At 37.6% G+C, this 21,298-nt stretch overlaps 1 protein-coding gene across 3 annotated transcripts in view; it reads right to left on the minus strand.

Moving 5' to 3' along the window:
• Positions 1-1,342: 1,342 nt before the first annotated feature.
• HSPH1 (heat shock protein family H (Hsp110) member 1) overlaps positions 1,343-21,298 on the minus strand; it is a 21,607-nt gene continuing 1,651 nt past the window's right edge. The window contains exons 2-17 of one of the 3 annotated variants that reach the window (XM_026844953.1): positions 19,522-19,662; positions 17,648-17,770; positions 16,369-16,468; positions 13,407-13,540; positions 12,638-12,882; positions 11,494-11,722; positions 10,477-10,583; positions 9,392-9,525; positions 7,299-7,504; positions 6,371-6,502; positions 5,520-5,657; positions 4,974-5,099; positions 4,345-4,452; positions 4,119-4,238; positions 2,749-2,910; positions 1,343-2,213 (exon numbers count right to left, since the gene is read on the minus strand). In XM_026844953.1, coding sequence (XP_026700754.1) covers positions 2,013-2,213; positions 2,749-2,910; positions 4,119-4,238; positions 4,345-4,452; positions 4,974-5,099; positions 5,520-5,657; positions 6,371-6,502; positions 7,299-7,504; positions 9,392-9,525; positions 10,477-10,583; positions 11,494-11,722; positions 12,638-12,882; positions 13,407-13,540; positions 16,369-16,468; positions 17,648-17,770; positions 19,522-19,548 — 2,292 coding nt within the window. In that variant the 5' untranslated portion in view covers positions 19,549-19,662 and the 3' untranslated portion in view covers positions 1,343-2,012. Of the gene's footprint in view, positions 2,214-2,748; positions 2,911-4,118; positions 4,239-4,344; positions 4,453-4,973; positions 5,100-5,519; positions 5,658-6,370; positions 6,503-7,298; positions 7,505-9,387; positions 9,526-10,476; positions 10,584-11,493; positions 11,723-12,637; positions 12,883-13,406; positions 13,541-16,368; positions 16,469-17,647; positions 17,771-19,521; positions 19,663-21,298 lie in introns of all 3 variants that reach the window. The other 2 variants (XM_026844962.1, XM_026844971.1) reach the window with 2 other exon arrangements.

Consider the following 21,298-nt stretch of genomic DNA (forward strand, 5'->3'; position numbering starts at 1 on the left):
TGTCTCTACAATGTTTTACCCTGATCAAGCTAAGCTTCCTGCTATGGTATTTGATTTTGCAATGTAAATTCTTATCTTCTATGGTACTAGAACCATAATTTACATTTCAGCAATAACCTAAGCAAGCAGTAGTCTTATTATGAAAACTTAACCCTTGATGCTACCACTCTACTGATACCAACACAGAAGTATTCTTCCACACTGCAAACATGGTTTTGAAGTCTGGTCTGACTTCCTGTTCTTTACCTCTAGGAAAAGGATGGGTAACAATCAAAGTATTCTTAGTGTTGCCTACCATACACAGTTGGCTAACGGATCAGCAGAGGTAAAGAACAGGCAGCTGAGAGCAGCCAGTAACGGGGATCTACATTTTGATAATCCAGTTGCTTGCACCCAACGAAGAAAAATCAGGCACTACTGTGGAAAGCTGCACACACTGCACTCTCCTGCCCCAGGCTGTGAGAAGACTCAAGTGCTGCTAAAAGTAGCAACACTCGCCATGAGTAGGATTAGTTGGCCCTGGAAAGCACCAGTCCTCTCACCCGTAATCCCTCCTCAGCAGCTCTAGTGGGACTAATTTATCTTTTCTCCTTTTGGTTTTGTTGCTGACAAAATACCGCTGGATCTACACTATTCAAAAAAAAAAAAAATCTTGCATTTAGCGACACAGCACCTGGTGCCACATGCTTACATACAGGGTCTGTGCTCCGGTGCAGCAGTAGAGGTAACACCCTTTGAAATATGCTTCCAAGAAAAATCCTTCCCTCAGTATTTCAGGTGCCTGATTCCCTAGTGTAATCTGATGTATAAAGCAGAGGATTCAAACAGTCTTTCAGCATCCTCCCTTGCTCCAAGTACCTAAAAATAAGCTTCTTCGATAGACTAAAGCAATTTGAGAGGAATTCTGAATTTTTAAAACCTTTACCAAGGTCTAACCAGAGCTACTTTTGCTCAGCAGAATTGGCTGAAATCTCATTATTTCAGTTTAGTCTGTAACAAAAGGCAGCAGAGCCTGGCCTAAGTATTCAGTCAGGTTTTAACATCTTATTCTGAACTGCAGATTACTGTCTCTAAGCTATAGTGTTCTGTGTGTTATAAATTTTGTCCTATACCTTAACATCTGTTAAATTTCCAGGTTCTGTCAGGTACAACCCTTGGGGCAAAGAATACTTATTAAGCAGCTGAGTTACTTTCAACTCACTGCACAACTGTTGTGTGCTAAGTGTGAGAGTTTTAAGACTTTGACTCTTGTGTGCAGGGACATAAAGTAGCAGTCTGTCACAAACCATGAAAAGGGCAACACTTACATCAGAAGTACTGAAAACAGCTAAACCCAACAAGCCAGGAGATACCAGTAAAATGAACTTTATTTTAAAGCTCATTAGATAAGCTTCACAGTAACACTAACAGAATTAGCATTTCCTTCATTTTATGTACCCCACATGAAAAATGTATTGTTTAGCAAGGGATGAAACATAAGTGTTTCTGCATGCTACTAACACATTTCACCATCTTATTATCTGATAAGTGCTTTGGATTGCAAGAATCAAAAACCTTACAACAGAAGGATTTCTCCTGGGAAGTCCTTATGAACGGGACAGACACTGGCTTTTTACTGACATACCCAATTAGATGTCCAGACGAAAGAAAACTACCTTGGCATCTACAAATGCCTACGAAGGTTTCGATTATAACCTTTTGAAGGAGCAGTATATTTCAGAGCAAGAGCTTCTTTTCATCTTTAGTGATGCAAATGGTTAAATACTGCACAGAAGCTTAGTATGAACTCACAATTCCACAGGAATCTGAAAGTTACCAAGGCAATTTTCCTTTTAGGATAGTCATGACCAACACTATTACTATTCTTCCTCCCATAACACAACATACCCCAGACAAATCTTAAGAAAAAAATATAAATAGTTCCCAAAACAATGCATTCCCACCCCCACCACATATGACAGCAAAAATATCTTCTGTCATGGGATGAAATAACTTGCTGGAAGTGCAGTGGTTTAGTCCAAGTCCATGCTAATGGTGTTTTGATCACTTGGATGACATTCGCCATTCTGTTGAGGCTTTTCAGAATTTTTGTCATCATCCCCCATATCTTCAGTTTTATAATCACTCTGTTCATTTAATGGGTTTTCTTCCTTAGGAGAGTCAACTTTTGGTTTTGGTTGTGTCACAACAGGCTCACAGACATTGTTTAATTCCTAAAATAAAGGGAAAAGATGCAGTCAAAATATATATATATAAAAAAATATATATATAAATCTATCTATCTATCTATCTAGGACACCATCTTGACTAGTGTGAAGAGTCCTGTGTCCAAAACTGTCTGAAACTTGCTTCTGTATTTACTTCACTGAGTCTGGACTGACAAGTATTTATTGTTTCCTGAAATACATTAACTGGTCTACTTTCTGAAGTTTGGTGGGCAAAGTTCTTGAACTTAGTATTTTGGATTTCACATGAGTTTTTTACATGACTATTTTGTGCCTACAAGTAACACCAAAAAACAACCTAAGTTTAAGGTGACCGAAAGACATTAAATGTCAATAAGCTGCATAGAATTGTATACAGTATAGCACAGTTCCTCTGCTTTCTACTGATTCTCTTTCTGTCCATACAATCTAATTAACTTTTAGAGAACTCTGGAACAGTAAGATGAAATTGGGGGAGGGAGGGGGACAGGTATCAGCCTAGCTTTAGCACCAGCCTCTAAACTTAGTTTCTTAGTGTACTTACCTGTAGTTTTCCCTTAATTTCACTGGAATGCACAGCTGGATCCTGATCTAAGCTCTTCTTAGCCTGTGCACTCACAGCATTATTCATCCACTCTACCACTTCACTAACACACTTCTCTACTTTCATCATTTCCATTTCATCAATATGAATGTATTTCTCATCCTGTCCAAATACAAAAATTTTGTATTAGTTAATAACGTCAAGTTTACTGTCATCAATTTATGCCAACAAAACTATCCCAATTAATTACAATTTCTAATCTTGACTGATTTACAAAATAGATGGCAACAAGCCAGATCTTCTTGCAGGAAGACGCAACAAGAAATACAGATGTCATAATAAAGCTTTCTTTGCCCAATAATCAAATACAAAACTTAATTGACAGAGAGAATAAAGGCTTCAAACAGGTCATGCAATGAAATATGACAAGTTCTTCAGAGAGCTGTTAAAAAAAGAAAACTGTCCCCTTCCTCCTGGAGAGCCCAAGGTAGTACAGACAGTGCAATTCTGCTGTACACAAGAAGGGAAAGGATCAGAGTTGTTCAACTTCAGGTGCATTCCCTACAGTGCCAGCTACACCAATAGTTGATACCAGGAGAATGACCTACCCAGAAACACAACCTATGATTTTAGCTAAGAATTCTAAATATGGATTCAAGTCTTAAATGTACTATTTTCAATCACGCTAGTTATTTCAAGACTGTAATACTACTGAATGACTTCACTTAATTTTGTGATCTATAGCTGTGAGGAAATAATTGTTTCTGATGCAAGTCTCAAACTGGATTAGCATGAGTGTTGTGAACTGTCCTATTAGAGCTCATTAAGTTGAAACCCAAGGAGTAAATTTTCAAGAGACAGGAATGATTATCAAGAAAGTAATCTTCAAGTACCAGTAGGAAAAAACCCCAAAAACCTGTATATAACAAAGCTGGATGTTTTAAGGTTATCCTGAGAAGCTTTTACACTAATGCTTCTCACCATAGCACAATTCTTGTTCCCAATAGAAGTGGAAGAGCACACTTCCAAAAAAAAAAAACAAACCACCAAACAACACAACAAAACAAAAAAAACCCACCCCCAGATTAACTTTTAGAAGATCAAGAATTAGACCAGACCCACAGACTAACCCTCACTCTTTATAAATATGTCTTTTTTGGCCTGAAAACATCCAGAAGTACCAAGCAACTGAAGAAATTATATACTGTGAGAGATTTTTTGAGCACTGGGAAACATTTGCAGTGTTAAATTTGTGACCTATATAACAGTAGATTGCAGCTCATCTGAGAGTGAATTTGAAGCCTCTCCCAGCTGGTGAGCCTCGGTGAAACACTATGTGGTAAAAAGAAAGGTACTCTGAGGCCACTTACTTTATTTCTGAATTCCCCAGCTATTGTAGCATAATACTGGAGCCTGTGTTCCAATTCTTCTAACAGTTTTGGTCGTTCTTCTGCTTCTTGATAGCGCATTTCAATTGGAGTACCTAATTTCTAGAAAAAGCAATTCCTATGTGTTATGCAATTCATTAATACTCATTAACGTTGTTTTGTGTGGTATTTTGGAAATTGTGCATTTTGGGCATACTAACAGACCTACCTTTAAATCCTCTAACTTGTTTACATACACCTGCTTAGCTTCATCCTCACCCTCTTCATACAGCCAGCCTTCTGTCTCTGTTAGGAGCGCAGAGAATCCCCGCAGATCCTACATGTCAATATAATTCAACATGTCAAACAAAATATGCGCCAATTGACTGCGTCTTGCAGTGACAGGACACTGGTAAATATGCAGAATAATTCTTAAGACTCCTACATAAAAATTACATTTCTCTACTGCAGCTTTTACCTAAAGTAGTCACTTAAACCACACCAGCTTCTGAACTGATAAACACACATCTAGAACATAAGCAGCATTTAAAATCTTTTGCCCTTGATTAGGCCAGTGCTTGGGGTGCAACTTTAATTCATGTTTGTGGTTATGAACACAGCTTCCCCTCCTAGTCACCAACTTTATCTGGAAACAAAACTTTACTCCCTTTGACAACATTTATTTTCAGGGATGTGTACCATTTTCTAAACCTGAACCTAATTCTGAATCAGTCCCAGCCATCATTCAAATGAGTTTTCAGCTATTTCCAGGGTGGCTATGAGAAAGTTTGACCAAGGAATACAAGATAGATATTTGGTATCAGTATTTTCAGAGACTCTCCTAAAATAATAACTTACCTTTTCACAAACAAACTTTTCATATGGTCCAGACAACTTGTCCCTGAACTCATACACATATTCCTCCACTGCATTCTTCGCATCATTTCTTTCTTTCTCCAGTTTATCTTGCATAATCATCTTTCCCTGCATAAGCACATAAAACAATTTAAAAATGCCTGTGTTCAGACAGCATGCTACATAGCACAGCTCCTGTAAAACATGGTAAACTTCCAGAGGCCTTGGCTCACATAACTGTTGAAGGTCTCATGGCTACACAGTGGACTCACCTGAAGAAATGGGTTGCAATTCTCTAGATTACAACAGCTTGAACCAATCTGTGATGACACTTCATAGATCAGGGCTCTGATATTATTGCTATAAACAGCACTTCAATCTTTCTGATTATCATCTGTCAGTTATGTGTTAAAGTTGGACTGTATATTAGTTCACTGTAAATTAAATCCACACTCCAGGGTTACAGTAAAATATCAGAGGTTGCCTTAAAAAGCAGATCAATGGTTAACAACTGCAATCAAGAAAGCAGTCTAAACCACACCAACTCACCTCTGTTTCAATATACATATTAAGGAGATCTTTTCCTAACTGCCAGACCAAATTAGCTTCAATAGGTAGTTCCACATTCTTCACTTTTATCTTGGGTTTTTTAGCTTCTGGGGGCTGATCACCCTTCTTCTCATTTGTCTGAGTTGAAGAGAAGAAAAGATCATTTTCCTGACCTCTTCCTGATGAGGTAGCACTATGATGAAAGAAACATTCACAGAAAGAACATGCAGAGATTTTCTGTGTTCTCTCAGAATCTTGAAAATATACTTGTGAGGCACTTTCCTTTCAGGGATTCCACCTCCTATTGTAGTCTTCTTACATCCTATTTCATGGACAGTAAGTACTGAGCTGCAGGAATAACATTTCTCAGACATATGGTGTATTTCCAGCTTTCTCAGAAATGCCTATATGTAGCTTAGCACTTCACTAGTGATGCTGACAGTGGTAAGACTTTAACCCAACACATTTTTCATCCTATACAGATGAAAGAGCAAACTACTGACAATACCATGAAGGCATATGTTTTTCACATAGATTCTTAGGTTTATGAATTCCTGATCCCAACTTCTTTCAGCAGACCCAATAAGTTTGGCCTCTAACAGCTGTTAAAACAAATTGAAACATCTGCAACCCAAACAAATTAGCTGTACAACACTGCATAAGGACAGGGAAGTGGTAGATCAAGACTTCTTGCAGGAATTTTTTATACAGAGTGCAAAAGCATCACACAGAGGCATAAAAACTAAAACAGGTTCTGAGAACCAAGTTCCTTACTTCTTCCTGGAGTATGTTACCATTTTAAAAGCCACCATTATAGAGCACAACATTTTCAGAGTTAAAGGGTCACTCACTTTCTTGACATCTGGGATTTTGTTTTCTTCAGAGGGAGGTTCTGATGAAGGGGGAGACTGTGATGCTTGCTGACCATCAGTTTGTACCTGGGACTGCGTTCCAGCCTCACTGTTCTCTTGCTGGATATTTTTCTGAAATGAAAGCCCAGGCACAAAGGACGTAGAAAGCCTATGTACTTGTATTTAGTAAAAGTTATAGGGCACTTCACTTCTGACATACATACTGTATTAAGTGCCCTACAAAGCATTCTGTACATATGCAGAAATGTGCTTTAACAGATACAGACTAGGTGTCAGTTCAGAAAGACTTGGTGAAAGCGCTACCAGTGCTAGGCTTGCCATGTAATACTCACATGTGTGTGTGAGCACGCTAACACTTTCTCTCACAAAAAGTGGCTTTTAATTTATTGAGTCATAGATTGTAAGGATTTTTGCCCCTCAGAATACTATTAAAACACTATGTACACCATAACTATGCTGCATTACTCCCCAGTTCCCCCCACCCTGCTTCAATGCTGTAGAACACAATCCAGCTTTCCCTTTCACAAAGAGTTTCAAAAAAGTTTACTAATACAAAGGATTACACACAAATCCTTTTAACACAGAGAACATGAATGACTAATAATCCAAACCAAGTTCTCATTTGGAACACTCTGATAGCTATAGCAGCTGTAAGAAACCCCATCCTCAAGCAACCCACCTGCTGCTATTTGGCACTTCACCCAATACTTGATTTTGAAATCCACACAGTTTTGAGATAGCACAAATTTTCTCCTGTTCTTATAAAGACTTTATATTTCCCGACAGCTATACAAATCTCAAAATTAACCTCAGTTTGCTTCCTTAGAAGGCATTTTTCTTCCAGAGTATGTAACAGCAGAACACGCTTCCATTAGTAAGGACATTCACACAAGAAAGGTCAACTTACATCACTTGAGTTTTCAATAGGCCTCTGGTCCTGAGATTCCACTTCAGTCTCAACACCAACATCTTCACTCTCTTCACTTTTAACTGGTTCTACCATAGACGCAGTGGACACGCTGAAAATGCCATGAGTATTGACACGGACTTTCACCTTGACTTTAGACTTCTCTCCATCTTTCTGGGCTGCCACATTCTGAATAACATACCTACCTGAAAACAAAAGAATCACTACTCACACAGTGGAATTAAATAGGTGATATTACAGAGCCAGGAGAACACCACCCCCTTCTCATAGAGAACACATCATGGCAATGTTAAGTGGTGTGTCTTTAATACAAGCTACTGCCCAACATAGAAACAGTAGTTGTACAAGTGATCTTTTCAGCTTCTAACATCCATGTAAACCTGCCATTACCTTTTACCCTAGAGCAGAATGTAACTTGTTTTGTACCTCCTGTAATACCCAAAACAAGCATTGTGAAACTAAGACAGACATCTAGTTTAACAGTAAATGAATAGTCAGATCTCCTTGACTTTAAGAGCATATGTATTTTTTCCTGCCTACTACATGGTTGTATGTGTATCACCAAACCAGTGACTTGGAGATTACAATGCTTGTATAGCTGTAAAGTACAGGGTCACTGATTTCATCACAGACTGGCTACACATCTTCACACACATCCCCTGACACCTATATGCCATTCCTTATTCAGAGCTGAACCACAAGCATACAAGCTTTTACCTGCTTACTTCACAGGCTAGAGAATGCATTTCCCCCTCTCTTGTAAATCCAGTAATAGTAGAGTTGTGACCTGTCCACCCTTTCGATAATCTCATCAGAACTACTGACTCACCCATTAGTACTGCTAACAGTTCTGTTCTGAGAAGAGTTAATCAAGGAGTGAACTGAAACCAGTCTGATTTTCAGTTCTGTTCTTACCAGTCTGTGGAAGAGCAGTTAAACACCTTCTCATTTGTTAAAGCCATATAAATTGAACTCACAAATCCCACTATCAGTCTTTATGGTAAGAGTTAACAAGAAAGGAAGTCTGATGTTTCTGTAACTACAAAATACTGTGCTTGGTTTTAAGGCATACGGTATTTGAACGTCGACTCTCAGTGAAACAACCACATAGTTTGCTTCAAAGTAGAGAAAATAACTGATGCTACCTGTTATGATAACAGTTTTTGGTACCTTTGTAGTGCATTATATATTAGCTGAAATATTGGTAAACCAGATGGAGATGTTTTTGTCCTAGGTATTCTCCCACCCATTTTAAAGAATTTTTATAAAGCTTATCTTTAACACTACAGTTCTAGTGATACTGTATTTTAAGTGTATTGTTAACCAATAGTTGTGCTTTCTAACAAAACCAGGAAATTACTTGACAACTAGTAATAGCTTTAACTTAATTTTATATGCAAACATACAACATTTAACTGCCTTAGAACTCAATTAGTTAATTGGCAATTATTTAATTGGCCTGTCTTTACCATCACAATCTTTTTCTAACAAACCACACCATAAATTCTTTGTGTTAACACTGTCAATGTTGTAATTTGTCAAGAAGGATCAAAGAGCTCCTTATAAACGTTACAATTCAAATCAATACTGTAGTCTTGTAGCTGCCACTATTTCAGGCTGCCTTGATTAAAACTTATCCACCATTACGTCAAACACAAAAAGTATAGGAAAACACAGCAAACAGCTACTCAAAACATGTTTTAGGTTTTTTAATATGCAGGTGATATTTATTTTTCACGTATTCCTAGCTTGCTTTAGTGATAAGCAGGAAAAATATAAAAGTTAAAAAGTTATCTTTTGCAGTGATAGCTACAATTTAGTACTGGGCATTTGGCTACAGTTTTCCCTCACTTCTCCACTGGACTGAAGCAACTTTAGAAGCTAGAAAAATTTTAAAAATCCAAATCAGTCAGCTATGAAATGGGAGAACTGAGAGTTGAGTCACAGAACCGAGAGTTTCAGACAGAAAAACCTAAGTGTATACATCGTAACCATACTGTAACACAACAGTTACAGAACTGATTTAAGACCACACAATGTGAGACACCACCATTTCCAGGACAATTACTTACCAATTTTTGACTCGGGATATGGGACTTCATTAGGATCAGAATAAAAAGCTTCTAGCTCAAATGGACCTTTCCTATAGAAGGTAAGAACCTTGGAGAAAGGTGCTGCATGATTTTTGCTGAAGACCTCATGAACCCTATAATTAAGAGAAAAACATCACTTTTAGCAGAGTACTTGAGCTTAAAGGCTTTGATCTAGGGTCAGAACTCTTCAGAGAAACATCACCGTGTTTTTGACACATTTATCCTTCTGAACAATTCCAGAAAGATACCTCACTACTGTACTGCAAGGAAAAAAATTTACTGTTGTCTGCTGTAATGGGAAATTGTCCTATTCCACTAATTTTGAGTCTCAGAAGCAAATAAGTTCAGGTGTAGGCGGCAATTCAGTGACAGACTATCAGCAGACCTCCAAAATTTGTTTCCTGCAAAGACATTATTCTGATCTTAGAATAGCATAATTTAAATCATAATTTGCACCCTTCCTCAGTTAGTCTCAAAAGGCTAATTATAGCCCTGTTAATTCCTTACTCATTTACTTTCTGTGGCTCAGTTGAGAACCCTGACACCAGATTATTATTCATTCCTTGATATGACAGAAAGACAACCAGCTTTATTTTATGTTCTTCCTCTAGGGTCTGTCCGCTATTACACCAGACTGATCCTAATTTCCAATTAAGTTTTGTCTCCTAACTAAGTAAGGATCTCATCTAATAACCCAAATGTGAGAAAATAAGAGCTTCACCTAGAATGTGAACCCATAGGTTGCTCTCAGAAGCATGTGACAGAACAATTAGGTTCTACATCTCCACAGAAGACAGACTAAAAGAGAAAAGGCCGAATTATAAAGAATGAGAAAGGTATGAACAGATCCCTCTAGAACTTAAAACTTCACTGAAGTTTAACTAGGACCTCTGTACATCCTAGACAGCAACTGCATTTCCCACAGACTGTCAACCATCTCTGGTGCACAGCCTATGGGTTTTCTGCATCAGAATGCCAAGATTCTATTTTAAATGCAACCAAGAACATTATCCTTGATTCACGAAAGCCAAAAGCTTCACAGAACTGTAGTCTGAGCTACATACCCTTCAGTGTCCTCTGCTTCTGTGTTCCACAACAAAGATATTGGGAATGGTGTAGCATCTGTCACAGAAAATTCTCTCACTTTAAAAGCTGGAGAAAGAATTGCACACTAAAAAAAACCAAACAAACCAGACATGCATTAAAGTTGATTAACTGTTCTACTCCACCTGCCAAGACAGCTAAACATTTTTAAACAAGAATGAACTGTGTTGACTTTACTAAAACAGAGCTAGGCGAAAAGCTTGATTTCAGTAGAGTATAAGAAAACAGAAATCTCATATAGAAGTGGGACTTTTGGCCTTATTCTTACTGTAACCTCTGAAAAAAGGTAACAGTCTAAACAAACATCAGGACTGTAAAGAATGGAAGTGCTGCATTACTTAGTCCTAAAAGAAGTAGTTTTATCCTACAGGTCCTGCTTCTTTCCCTGGAGACAACTGATTGTTACTGATGGAAAGCAATTAGCAAGATGGGGTAAAGAAACAGTCACCCTCTCTTCTTTGACCTAAGAGAATAACTAAAGGGAGAAAAGGAAGAAGACAAAATGAGTGGTTTGCCTGTAAAATATAGTTCACTAGTTGGAAAGTGTAATATATGTGGAGGGGAAATAGAGTAAAAGTCTGTTTCACATGGATGGAAAGTTGGATATCAAAAAAAGCAAAATTGTAGTTTTAGGCTCTACATAAATACTTCTCGCACATTTTGTTGATTAAAAATACCTCTTCCCTCAGCTTGACAGTGACTTAGATTTCTCACTAAAGATCCCTAGATCCTGTCCTTTTGAGGAGTGGGCTGCTTACAGAATACACCCAACATCAGAACTTCTAGCAAAGTACTGCACCACAAAGGAATACTCTGGACTTTTTAAACAGCATAGTTCCATAAAAAGACCCAGTGAACATGTATGTGTAATTTAAAATGGACCACTTCTGTCATTTCTCATAAATGCTTGTCTAATTCTTCACAGAAGTTACATTGCTTGAGAGCACTTAAGTTTATCAAGTGTGCCAGTACTATACCTGCAGAGCACAGCCCCTAGCTATGGCTTCATCTGCATTCAGTGTTGTACTGACATCCTTGCCAAAGAATTTAGCAATCCTCTCTTTGACAGCAGGAATGCGGGTTGCTCCTCCCACGATCTCTACAGCAGTTACATCTTCCACTTTCAGTTGTGTTTGTTCCATTAATGAAAGGAGAGGCATCTCTATCCTTTGCAGCAGGTCAGCACACAGTTCTTCAAATTGTGACCTAAGGAAAGAAACAGAATTAACCAAACAATGCCTGTCCCACCATTAGGATTTCCTGGTATTCTTGTTTCTAAACCAATGCTGACCAGGTTCGTTAACTACACTGCAAAGAGACTTGAAGCCAAGGCCCTGTGAGTAGGCAGAAGTGACAGCCATAGACAAGGTAGTACATGAACAGCTGCTTACAGGTTTTCCTGTGCTGATAGCAATGTAGTTAAATAGGATAAAAGGTACTATTTGGGCAGGTGCTATATATTTGCCTTTCAGCAAAGAGTACAGATAAGAATACCGAAGACATTGATACTTCCTTTACAATGAAAAACTAGTTGCCTAAATACCGAAGGGAAGAAAAAAGCCACCTCACCGCCCTCTCGACAGTAGTTACAGAACTAACAGTGACCGCAAACTTAAGTTGTGCCTCAGTGTGTGCAAGACAGACACACACACAGACTTCCTTTATCCTCAGGCCACAATCAAGTCATGCCTGATAAACACCTTCTCTGTCCTCCGTTTCTCTCAATATCCACAGTAAAGTAAGAACAGAAAAAGGAACAAAGTTCCAATTGTTGCTATCTTAAGAGCAGTATGGGATTTAGGTTACCTAAAATACGCAGGAGGCCTAAATATGCAGCCAACCCCCTGGGTCTGGTTTGCACGCATCAATCCATGGTTTTAAGGATGTGTCATTCTACAGAAAGAATCCAAGCTTCTTATGCATATATTATTACACTGAAATGTTGCTCAGGTATCTGAACAGTATATTTCACAGCCTTAGTTATTCTAACATTACAAAAATGCCACAGCTATTCAGCACTTGTGCTTAATTTTAGCACAGTAATTTCTTTCAAACATGGACAGAGACACTTGTTTAAGAAATACAGCCACCAAAGCAACTGCCTGTCTTGTACAAACTCACCTGTTCATTTTTCCAGACACATCAGTATCATTCATGAAACACTCAATATTTAGGGGAATGTCTGTGCTATTTGAACTCATTAGTTTTTTCAGCTTCTCACATTCCTGATACAGACGAAGAAGAGCTCGAACTTTTGCTTTTGGATCCAGTTTGTACTTTGATTTTATTTCTGCACAAAAGTAATCTACTAGCTTTCCATCAAAGTTCCTTCCACCTAGGAAAGGGTCAAATGCTGTGCCAAGTACCTGGTTTGAAAGAACACAATTATTCAGTCTTGCACTCAGTAAAGATCAAATGGAATAGCAGTCTTCCAATATCAGCAGTCTTTTATTCAAAAAAGGCTGGAGACAAGTCAGCCTATCTTCCAATGCACAGGCCCAAGTACTTCAATCAGGCAAAAACTGCTCTTCGCTTTTCAATTCACATCAGACAAAAATTGCCTTCACTTTCACAGTGGAAGTGAAACTACGTAACTAGGTGACAATCCTAAGCATTCACGATTTTAATCCATACACACAATCATTTAAATAAAACAAACTAAATCATAGCAGTTGTATTATATATCTTGTATTGGTCTATTGCAAGGAATTTGCGGCCTCTATTTGAAACTACCCTAATGAAATTAAGGACACTGATAAAAATCCTCACCTTTTGACTCACTGCCACTTCCCATGCATTAAATTATTTCAGAATTTTAAAAATAAGTCAGGTTCACAGGCTATTTGATTCATGTCTGATCAACATTTTTATTTTCATTTTATCTTACTACCTTTAGTTTACTCTTGTTGAATGCACAGGCTGATACTTGAAATGCAGAATGTCCCATATCAACAAACACAACTATCCGTGGCTTCTCTTCAGGAGCTGGAAGGTCTTGTTTATAAATTCCATAATTCAGAGCCACTGCAAAAGTAAGTGTCATATTATCAATGCAATCTCTAGTGAGTCTCCAATCACATGCCATCACATCCCTGTGAATGTTAAGCTGAGTGATCAAGAGCAGCAAGACAAAGACATATATCTATGCAAAATCTTACCTACATGAAAGCTTTATTCTATTAATAGGTGATGTAGGATCTAAGAGGCAAACATCTTCCCTCAGTCATGTATATGCTACCTAAGCATTTAAGCACACAAAACTAAGACGCAACAACCCTGTTCAGGGGTTTTGTACTTTTGGTCTGTTTATTAAGAACTCTTTTTTTTGCTTTGTATAGTAATCAAAAGCACAGAGCGTCTTTATGATAAGACCCAAATCCAGTTTTGTATTTACAAGGAGTATCTTCCAGGCATGAAGGTTTTGTCTGAGAATAGTGTAAATGGTCAGCAGAGGCTGCAAAAGGGAAGAATCTCAGTCTATACAGAATATCAGGCAGGGACAGTTTGTGAAGTGCATCAAAAGTGTAGAACAGAAGCCAGTGGGATATGTAAATACAGGATGATGAAGACAAAGGAGATAACACAGTTTTGCAGCAGCATTCATTCTGGATGGGTAGCAGTATCACAGCTAGGCAAGAGGCTGATACCATGATTAAAGATAAATAAAATCCCAGATAGTCTTGACTACATGGTTACATAGGAAAGGCTGATTTTGGGATGAGATAGAATGTGCAAGAATGTAGATTTGTGTATGATGAAAAAATTCCAAGATGAAGATAACAGCCAGGACACTAGACAGATTATCAGGCAAGAGAATTAGAGCATTAGAGAAAGTGGTAAGGAAGGCTGGGAATATGTGCTCTGAAGAGCAATGTTTTATATTCACTCTGACATTCTCTCACTTTGAGAGAAAGGGACACTGACTCTCTCTCCCACATCAAAAGCAGAAGCTCCAGACCATCTGAAACAAGGACAGGCAAGTTTTCCACTGACCAGAGACTTGATATTTATGGATTCTGGTGTCTAATGAAGTTCCCCTGCAGTTGGTGCACCACTCTCATCTGTGTGGATTCTTCAGGGTCTATAAAAACCCATAACAGCACTCAATCCCTCCCACAAGCAGTCATTAAGACGTGGTTAATTAAAACAAAAAACCAAAATGTATCTGTTATATCCTTGAGATCTAGGTTTGACTCAAATAGTGTACTGATCTGTTCATTCACATAACATTTGTATTTGAGCAGACTGAACACGTTGCCCTTTTTTCCAAGCTAAAAATAAATTTATGAATAAAACTTGATAAATCGTAACAGAATTTGCCTTTTGTTTAAAAAACCTTAAACCATTATTTTTCTTTTCTGCATTATACCTCTGGACCCCTTCCCCAAAGATACAATAAAAGGTTCTTACATTTAAAATATTAGAAAAACTTGGACATTACTTATTAGGGCTTGCAAGGTAAAGAAAACAAAATTAGAAATGCTGTGCACTACACAAATAAAGGCTGCTGGTGCTGCTAAGGGGATGAAAGATCTGTCTGCTTATCTGGGGACTGTTCATCCAATTACAAAGCTTCCAAAGATCCTTGCTAAAAAGTCCTGAAAAGCTCTCAAGGTTCTTGCATGGCCATTGCAGTACGGAAAGGAAGCGACAGTGCCTTTGTTGGTTGGCTTCTATCATCCCATCATGAGAGGGCATCTCTGAATTGGGTGTGAAGGAATACTTTTGCTTTGATACAGAAGGGTGTTGGAGAGGTACTCTCTTTTGACTGCTAAGGTTGGCAAACACTTTGAGTGCTAACCTAACTTTTTTTCTTTCTGATACAGTTTCTTCATAAACATTTTGAAAACGGAATTTGAAGGTTAAAAATAGAGGGTTGGATTTTATACTTGCTCCTCCTCTCTCCAGTCACCCTAAAGATGTACAAACCTTGTAACTCAGAAGAATCCAGGCCCATGGGACAGTGTACCTACTATGGGGTCCACACTTACCCAGTTTAAGAATTCACACTACCACATGTTCTCTGTAGCACTCTGCCATATAAACAAAGAATTAAGCTAAAGCTAGATAACAGAAACATGCACCTATGGCTTTTGCAATGATACTGTCAGATTTCCTCTTCATTAGGTGCAAATACATAGTGTTCAATGTAAAGATCATAATAATGATGGAACAACTATGTTTACTAGAAATCTTACATATTACCATGTAGATACTCATCTGAAACTGGTTCTGGAAAAACATTAAGATGTCACTCCATCAATGCATATTTAAGACTGCTTTACTCCTTAAAAAAATAAAATATAAAATTCAAAAGCATGAATCCAGCCGGTGTACACTAAACACGCTCACGTGGAAACATTCTCCCAAAGTAAACTCTTCCCTACTTATCTAACTAGTGTGGGCAGCAGGAACAGGAAAGCAATTACCTCCTGGTACAGACCTCTACTTTCCAACCCTTCCCCCACAAAATAAGTGCTAATTATTATGCCATTTAAAAAAGGGGAACAAATGCTCTCAAACACAAACAGAAAAATGCAAGAAGACAGGGTAGCAATGTTTGTTCCAAGAAAGACCAAATAAACTCTTTGTTCTACCAATTTAGAGTTCCAAACAGATTAGCAAAGGAGATAGTACTCAGGGAGATAACTATCACTAAAGCTTCATCTCTTCTACCCCTTCACACAGAAGACATTAAAATGAAAGACTGCAGATCAAGAGAAGAGCAACAAGTTTTTAGAACATTTATGTCCAATGTCTGATTTTTCAAGTCAGGCCTGTTTCTTAGAGTAACTACATGCACCCTCTATCACGCCTTTCATTTGCAGAAACTGTTGTTTTATTCTACTTACCTGCTGTCATGTCATTCATTAATCTAAGACAATTTAATCCAACAATCTGAGCTGCATCCAGAAGTGACCTTCTTTCAGCATCCGTGAAAAATGATGGAACCTGAAGAAAGGTTAGAATGGGAATTTATTTCCAGACAATAAGACATCACACTGTTTATCTGAAAGTATTAATTTAAAAATTGCACCTATTCCTCCTCTTTGAGGAAGATGCTTGCTCACTGCAAGTTTTCTAACATGCAACTACTGTACTGAATCAAGATTTCAAACATTCTGTTCAATCAAGCCAAGATAGAATTAAACAAGCATCAGCTACCTTACATGAGCACAAACTAGCAAGAAACAAATCAGCTACTTGTATACAAATGCTAGGAAGCTTAATTTTTGGTGCAAAATGTGAAACTGGGTATTATGGAGACAGCGACATGGAATAACCTTCATCAGAATTAGTAGATGTACTCCTGTCCAATAAAGAGCATAAAAAAGTACAGCAATATTATAGATGTGAGAGGTGCAAAGAAATAAAGTATAATGAATAAAGAGAATCTGTTTTTATCCAAAATCGCTTTGGGCAAGAAGTGGTAAGAGATTCTGAAGGAATACACTGTTGAAAATGTTATAGATCTCTAGCACTGGTGTTGGACAGTGAGTTCTGATATCCTCAGGGACAGAAATGGCATTATTAGAAGACACCAACTTTCCAGGTATCGACTGGAAACAAGCTCTTCTAATAACATAACTAAATATTCCTAGATGTAATGTGAGACAGACTTGTTCAGAGTCATTGAGAACATGGAGACAGATGTTATTTTATACTCAGGCTTTGCAATGGAATGACTGTTCTTACCTGAGGTCATTTTCTGTGCAGTCATGAATTGAAAAAAGTTAACTGACAGAGGATGAACATAAACAGGACAGAAACTAAGGTTCTCAGCCATCAGAGGGCAAACTTTGATAAACAAAGGTGTCTTCAATGAATAATTAGTGCACTTAGTCATAGAAACAAGATGCAGCAGAAGGGTATATATCCGGATCTGAGAAGTGTTCTGGGTTCAAAAGTTCAGATATCTCCAAAAAAATGAGTTCATGAAGTGGGTCAGGGTCTAGAATATGGAAGCAGCCCTGAAATTTCTCTGAAGCCAAAAGTTCTAAAACTAGTTAGGAATAATCCCTTTGTAAGCGCTTATGCAGTGTTCTTTTTCACTCTACACGAATAGAAACAAAATGCCCTCAATAGCTGAAGTTAAAAGACATAATGTTCCTGAGCACTACAATTACTTACAGAAATAACACAGTCTGTTACTGGCTTTTTCAGGTTACTCTCTGCAGTCTCCTTTAATTTAGTCAATAACATGGCTGATATCTGTTCAACACTGAAGATGTGCTCCTCATCCATGTACATGACCTGGATAGAAGAAATAGGTAAAATAATTCCATTATTTCAACTAGAGGAAAAATTACTTACATTTAATGTTTTTTAATACACTGGTGATTAATACTCTCTCAATCATGACATGCTTAGTTATCTCATTATAGAACTTCACTTTACAATTTAATTTTCCAGTTGAGGATCTACAAAGCAATAATTCCATTTTCACAGACTTAAAACATCAATAACTGTATCAACTCTGTAAATGAAGGAAGTACCTAGGAAGGGATTTAAGAAGTGACACAAGTCTAAAATGTGACTAAAGCTAGACATTATCACCCAGCATTATGACAAAAAAAGTAAAAGCAGCTGTCAACTTTCAAACTGTTGCCAACTGCAAAAGAGTCCAGAATTACTTGCTGAGTATTTTCCCCCTAACATTTTTATGCTTCTGCTCAAATATGTGAAGTCTCCAAAAGAACTGTGCAACAACAGTTCACCTATGCACATAAAACAACTAAAAACTTAAGATGAAGCTTTGCAGAAGCTTTATTTGTTGCTCCTTTACTAAGAAATTATTCTTGAGCCACCATTTTCCTGTGTAATAGAATAAATGGCAACAATGAAGTGAAAGCAGCACTCACCTTTTATTCACATTGTCCAATTTGGGGAAAAAAATCATACACCTCAGTTTTAATAGAAAAATTGTTCTCAAAACATCCCAGTCTTACTGAATGTTACTTCCTAAATCAATTCTTAAAACTTTTAAACCACAGTCAAACAGAAAAAAAAACCACTAATTCGTTCTCCAAATAGTGTGAGGAACAAAGGAGAAATACAAAGTAGCACTGTTCTCCCAATACTACACTTTCTCATAAAGTAAAACTCCTACACACCCTGCAATTAAAGGAAAACATTAATTTATGTTTGAATTTATATTTGTGACTTGTGAGATTTAACAGATAATCAGAAAAATCATCTCCTCTTTTGTAATGCCTGACTACTCTTCAAGTCAGAGAATCCTTTCTAATCTCTTCTGTTATCTATTACCTAGACCTGATCTATACTTAAGTTCTAAGGCACCAGTTCAAGGTATGGAGAAAAGCAGCAAACTAAATACACAGCCCCAAGCTAGGGTCCTCATTAGTGAAGCAGCAGCATCTCTTACACCAGCATGATCAGTATTTTTATATACTTCTGTAAACGAATACAAAGTTATTAACTGCACCTATTCTAGGAAAAGCTGACATTGTATCAGCAAATCCTGTGAAATGTAAGCAAGACTCAAGCCTGCAATGTGGTGCGAACTGCTTTTGAACATCTGTTGAAAGTAACTTATACCAGGCAGTCCACTAAAGATGAGCACATCACTCATTTACAGCAATTATTCTAAAGAAAAGTTCCTACTATTTTATAAAGAATTTGTAACCTCGTAATTAAGACTGTCACAATGCATTCACACAAGAGTGACAGAAAGGTTAATACTTTGAAATAAAGCCATATGACCTCACAATTATCTTAACAGTTTTTCTGCCGGTATGTTTGAGCTGGATGTGCAATTTGCCAACAGGGAAGATCACATTTCAGCAATTACTTGCAAATGAACCTTAATTTGATAGTTAATATCCACTATTTAAAGATGAAGCTGTCTATTAATACAAGAGCTCTACTTAACTGAAAGGTTAAAAGAAAATCTTTAGGGTAATTCAATATTTTCATGACTAGATGTTGAAATGTAAACTTTTACATTTAGCTGTAAAACCAAAAAAGATACACCATAAGTTTACCTTTACTCCAACTCCACCATTCTTCATAGGAACCAAATCATAGCTCAACTTTTCTTTTTCCTTCTGAACAAAAGAATCATTAAATGCACGGCCATGGAATCTCTTGAAGTTTGATACTGTGTTGTGGGCATGAGTAATTTGCTGTAAAGAAAGACAGGATATTTAGAAACCCATTCTTAATTGATCTGCAATGGTCAGTGCTGTTTGTATGTCCCCAAGCATCGGTCGGGTTTTAAGACAACTGCTCACTCGTCACATCTGCTTCTGTAATAACTGTAGTAATTTGCAATCTAGTACTTTATATCAGTTCATTACTACAGAAAATTATATGAGTCAGGGACATATATACTTACAGACCATTATATTTTAATTATTACAAAGATTACAAAAGTATCTCCAAAACCTTGAATCAATAAGGTGAGCAATAACAGACCTATAGTGCCCAGTACTTTAGTCAGCTAATTTAGACAGAATTCAAAGATTGGAGCCAGCTTCACAAGTAGTTGCAATGCTTGTAAACTGGCACTCCAATCCCAGCCACCTCACCTCCAGCTGTTCACTTTAAACCCCATTACATTACGTGCAACAACTGTTTTCACAGCTACCAAGTTTCAAGCTGATGTCTCCCCATAGACTTCAGTACTATTTTTCCAGAGCTACTTTTAACCCACATCATTTCCCTGTTCATGTTCATCTATCACCCACACTAAATCTTGCTCCAGAACAGAAAAAAATTAGACTAGTCCAGCCTAAAAGAGATACTACAAGCATCTCAGTAGAATGAATCCTATTCTACTGGAGACAAACCACAGAAGTGCATTGTTCTCTCCAGAATAGATTTAAGCAGGCATCAAGAGACTGCATGATACCAACTCAAATGACAAGCATACTGAGGAAGATTTCTAGCATTCACTACCCTCAAAGGAAATCATCAGTTTCTTATTGCATGCAAAATTTTCCATCATGGATTTGAAGAACTTGAGCTACAACTTACACTAGAAAACTATGCAACTATGACAGTTCTCCAACAGAAAAGCTCCCTGACAAAAGAAGTAGGCCATATTAAACAGTAACTTTCAGAGCGCTCTGTGTGTGGAAAGACGTCACACCCAAATTCCCTACTGAGAATCACTCTCGGTTTATTCTAAACCACCAAACAGGGCTCAGTAATTATTAGTAAGAGCACTGAGTTCAAAAATCATGTCAGGAACTATTCCAGTACTTTAATGCAATAGAGTATTTAGGCTCCTGTGTCCAAGATCGTTTCCCGACACGGTCTCATTTATTTGTACAGCCATAACTTCAGAGTACTTGAATGCTACGTAATTCACAACTGTATTGCTGAAGAACGTAGAAGCAAAAATTATTACCATGCAGTGGGCAGAGAAGCACAAACACTCTGGTAGCTTTATAGCCTAATTTAGAATTAACCTCAGAGCCTTTTCTAAGAGAACAATCTTAAGATATTTTTAGAGTAATTGTATGCCATTAGGTCTGTAGCACGTTTTAATAGCTTCCTGCTTAGTCACAATTAAGAAAGCCGAGAATTATGGTCTGTTAACTAAATACTGCTCTCATCTCCAGTGCTACCAGACTTACCTAAAAGAAACACGAAGTCTCTGAAAATTCCCTTCAACAGCAGCTCCTCAAGTGTTAGAGATAGCGCTTCTGAGTATTATGACCTCTCACATACATTATCACATTGTGAAGTCACCAGCCAAAATCTTTTTTTTTTACTTTGGGTTTGGTTTAGGGTTTTTTTTTTGGGGGGGTGGGA

This window comes from Athene cunicularia (genome assembly GCF_003259725.1).
Source record: "Athene cunicularia isolate RWA chromosome 1 unlocalized genomic scaffold, athCun1 chr1_part1, whole genome shotgun sequence".
NCBI classification, from domain to species: domain Eukaryota; kingdom Metazoa; phylum Chordata; class Aves; order Strigiformes; family Strigidae; genus Athene; species Athene cunicularia.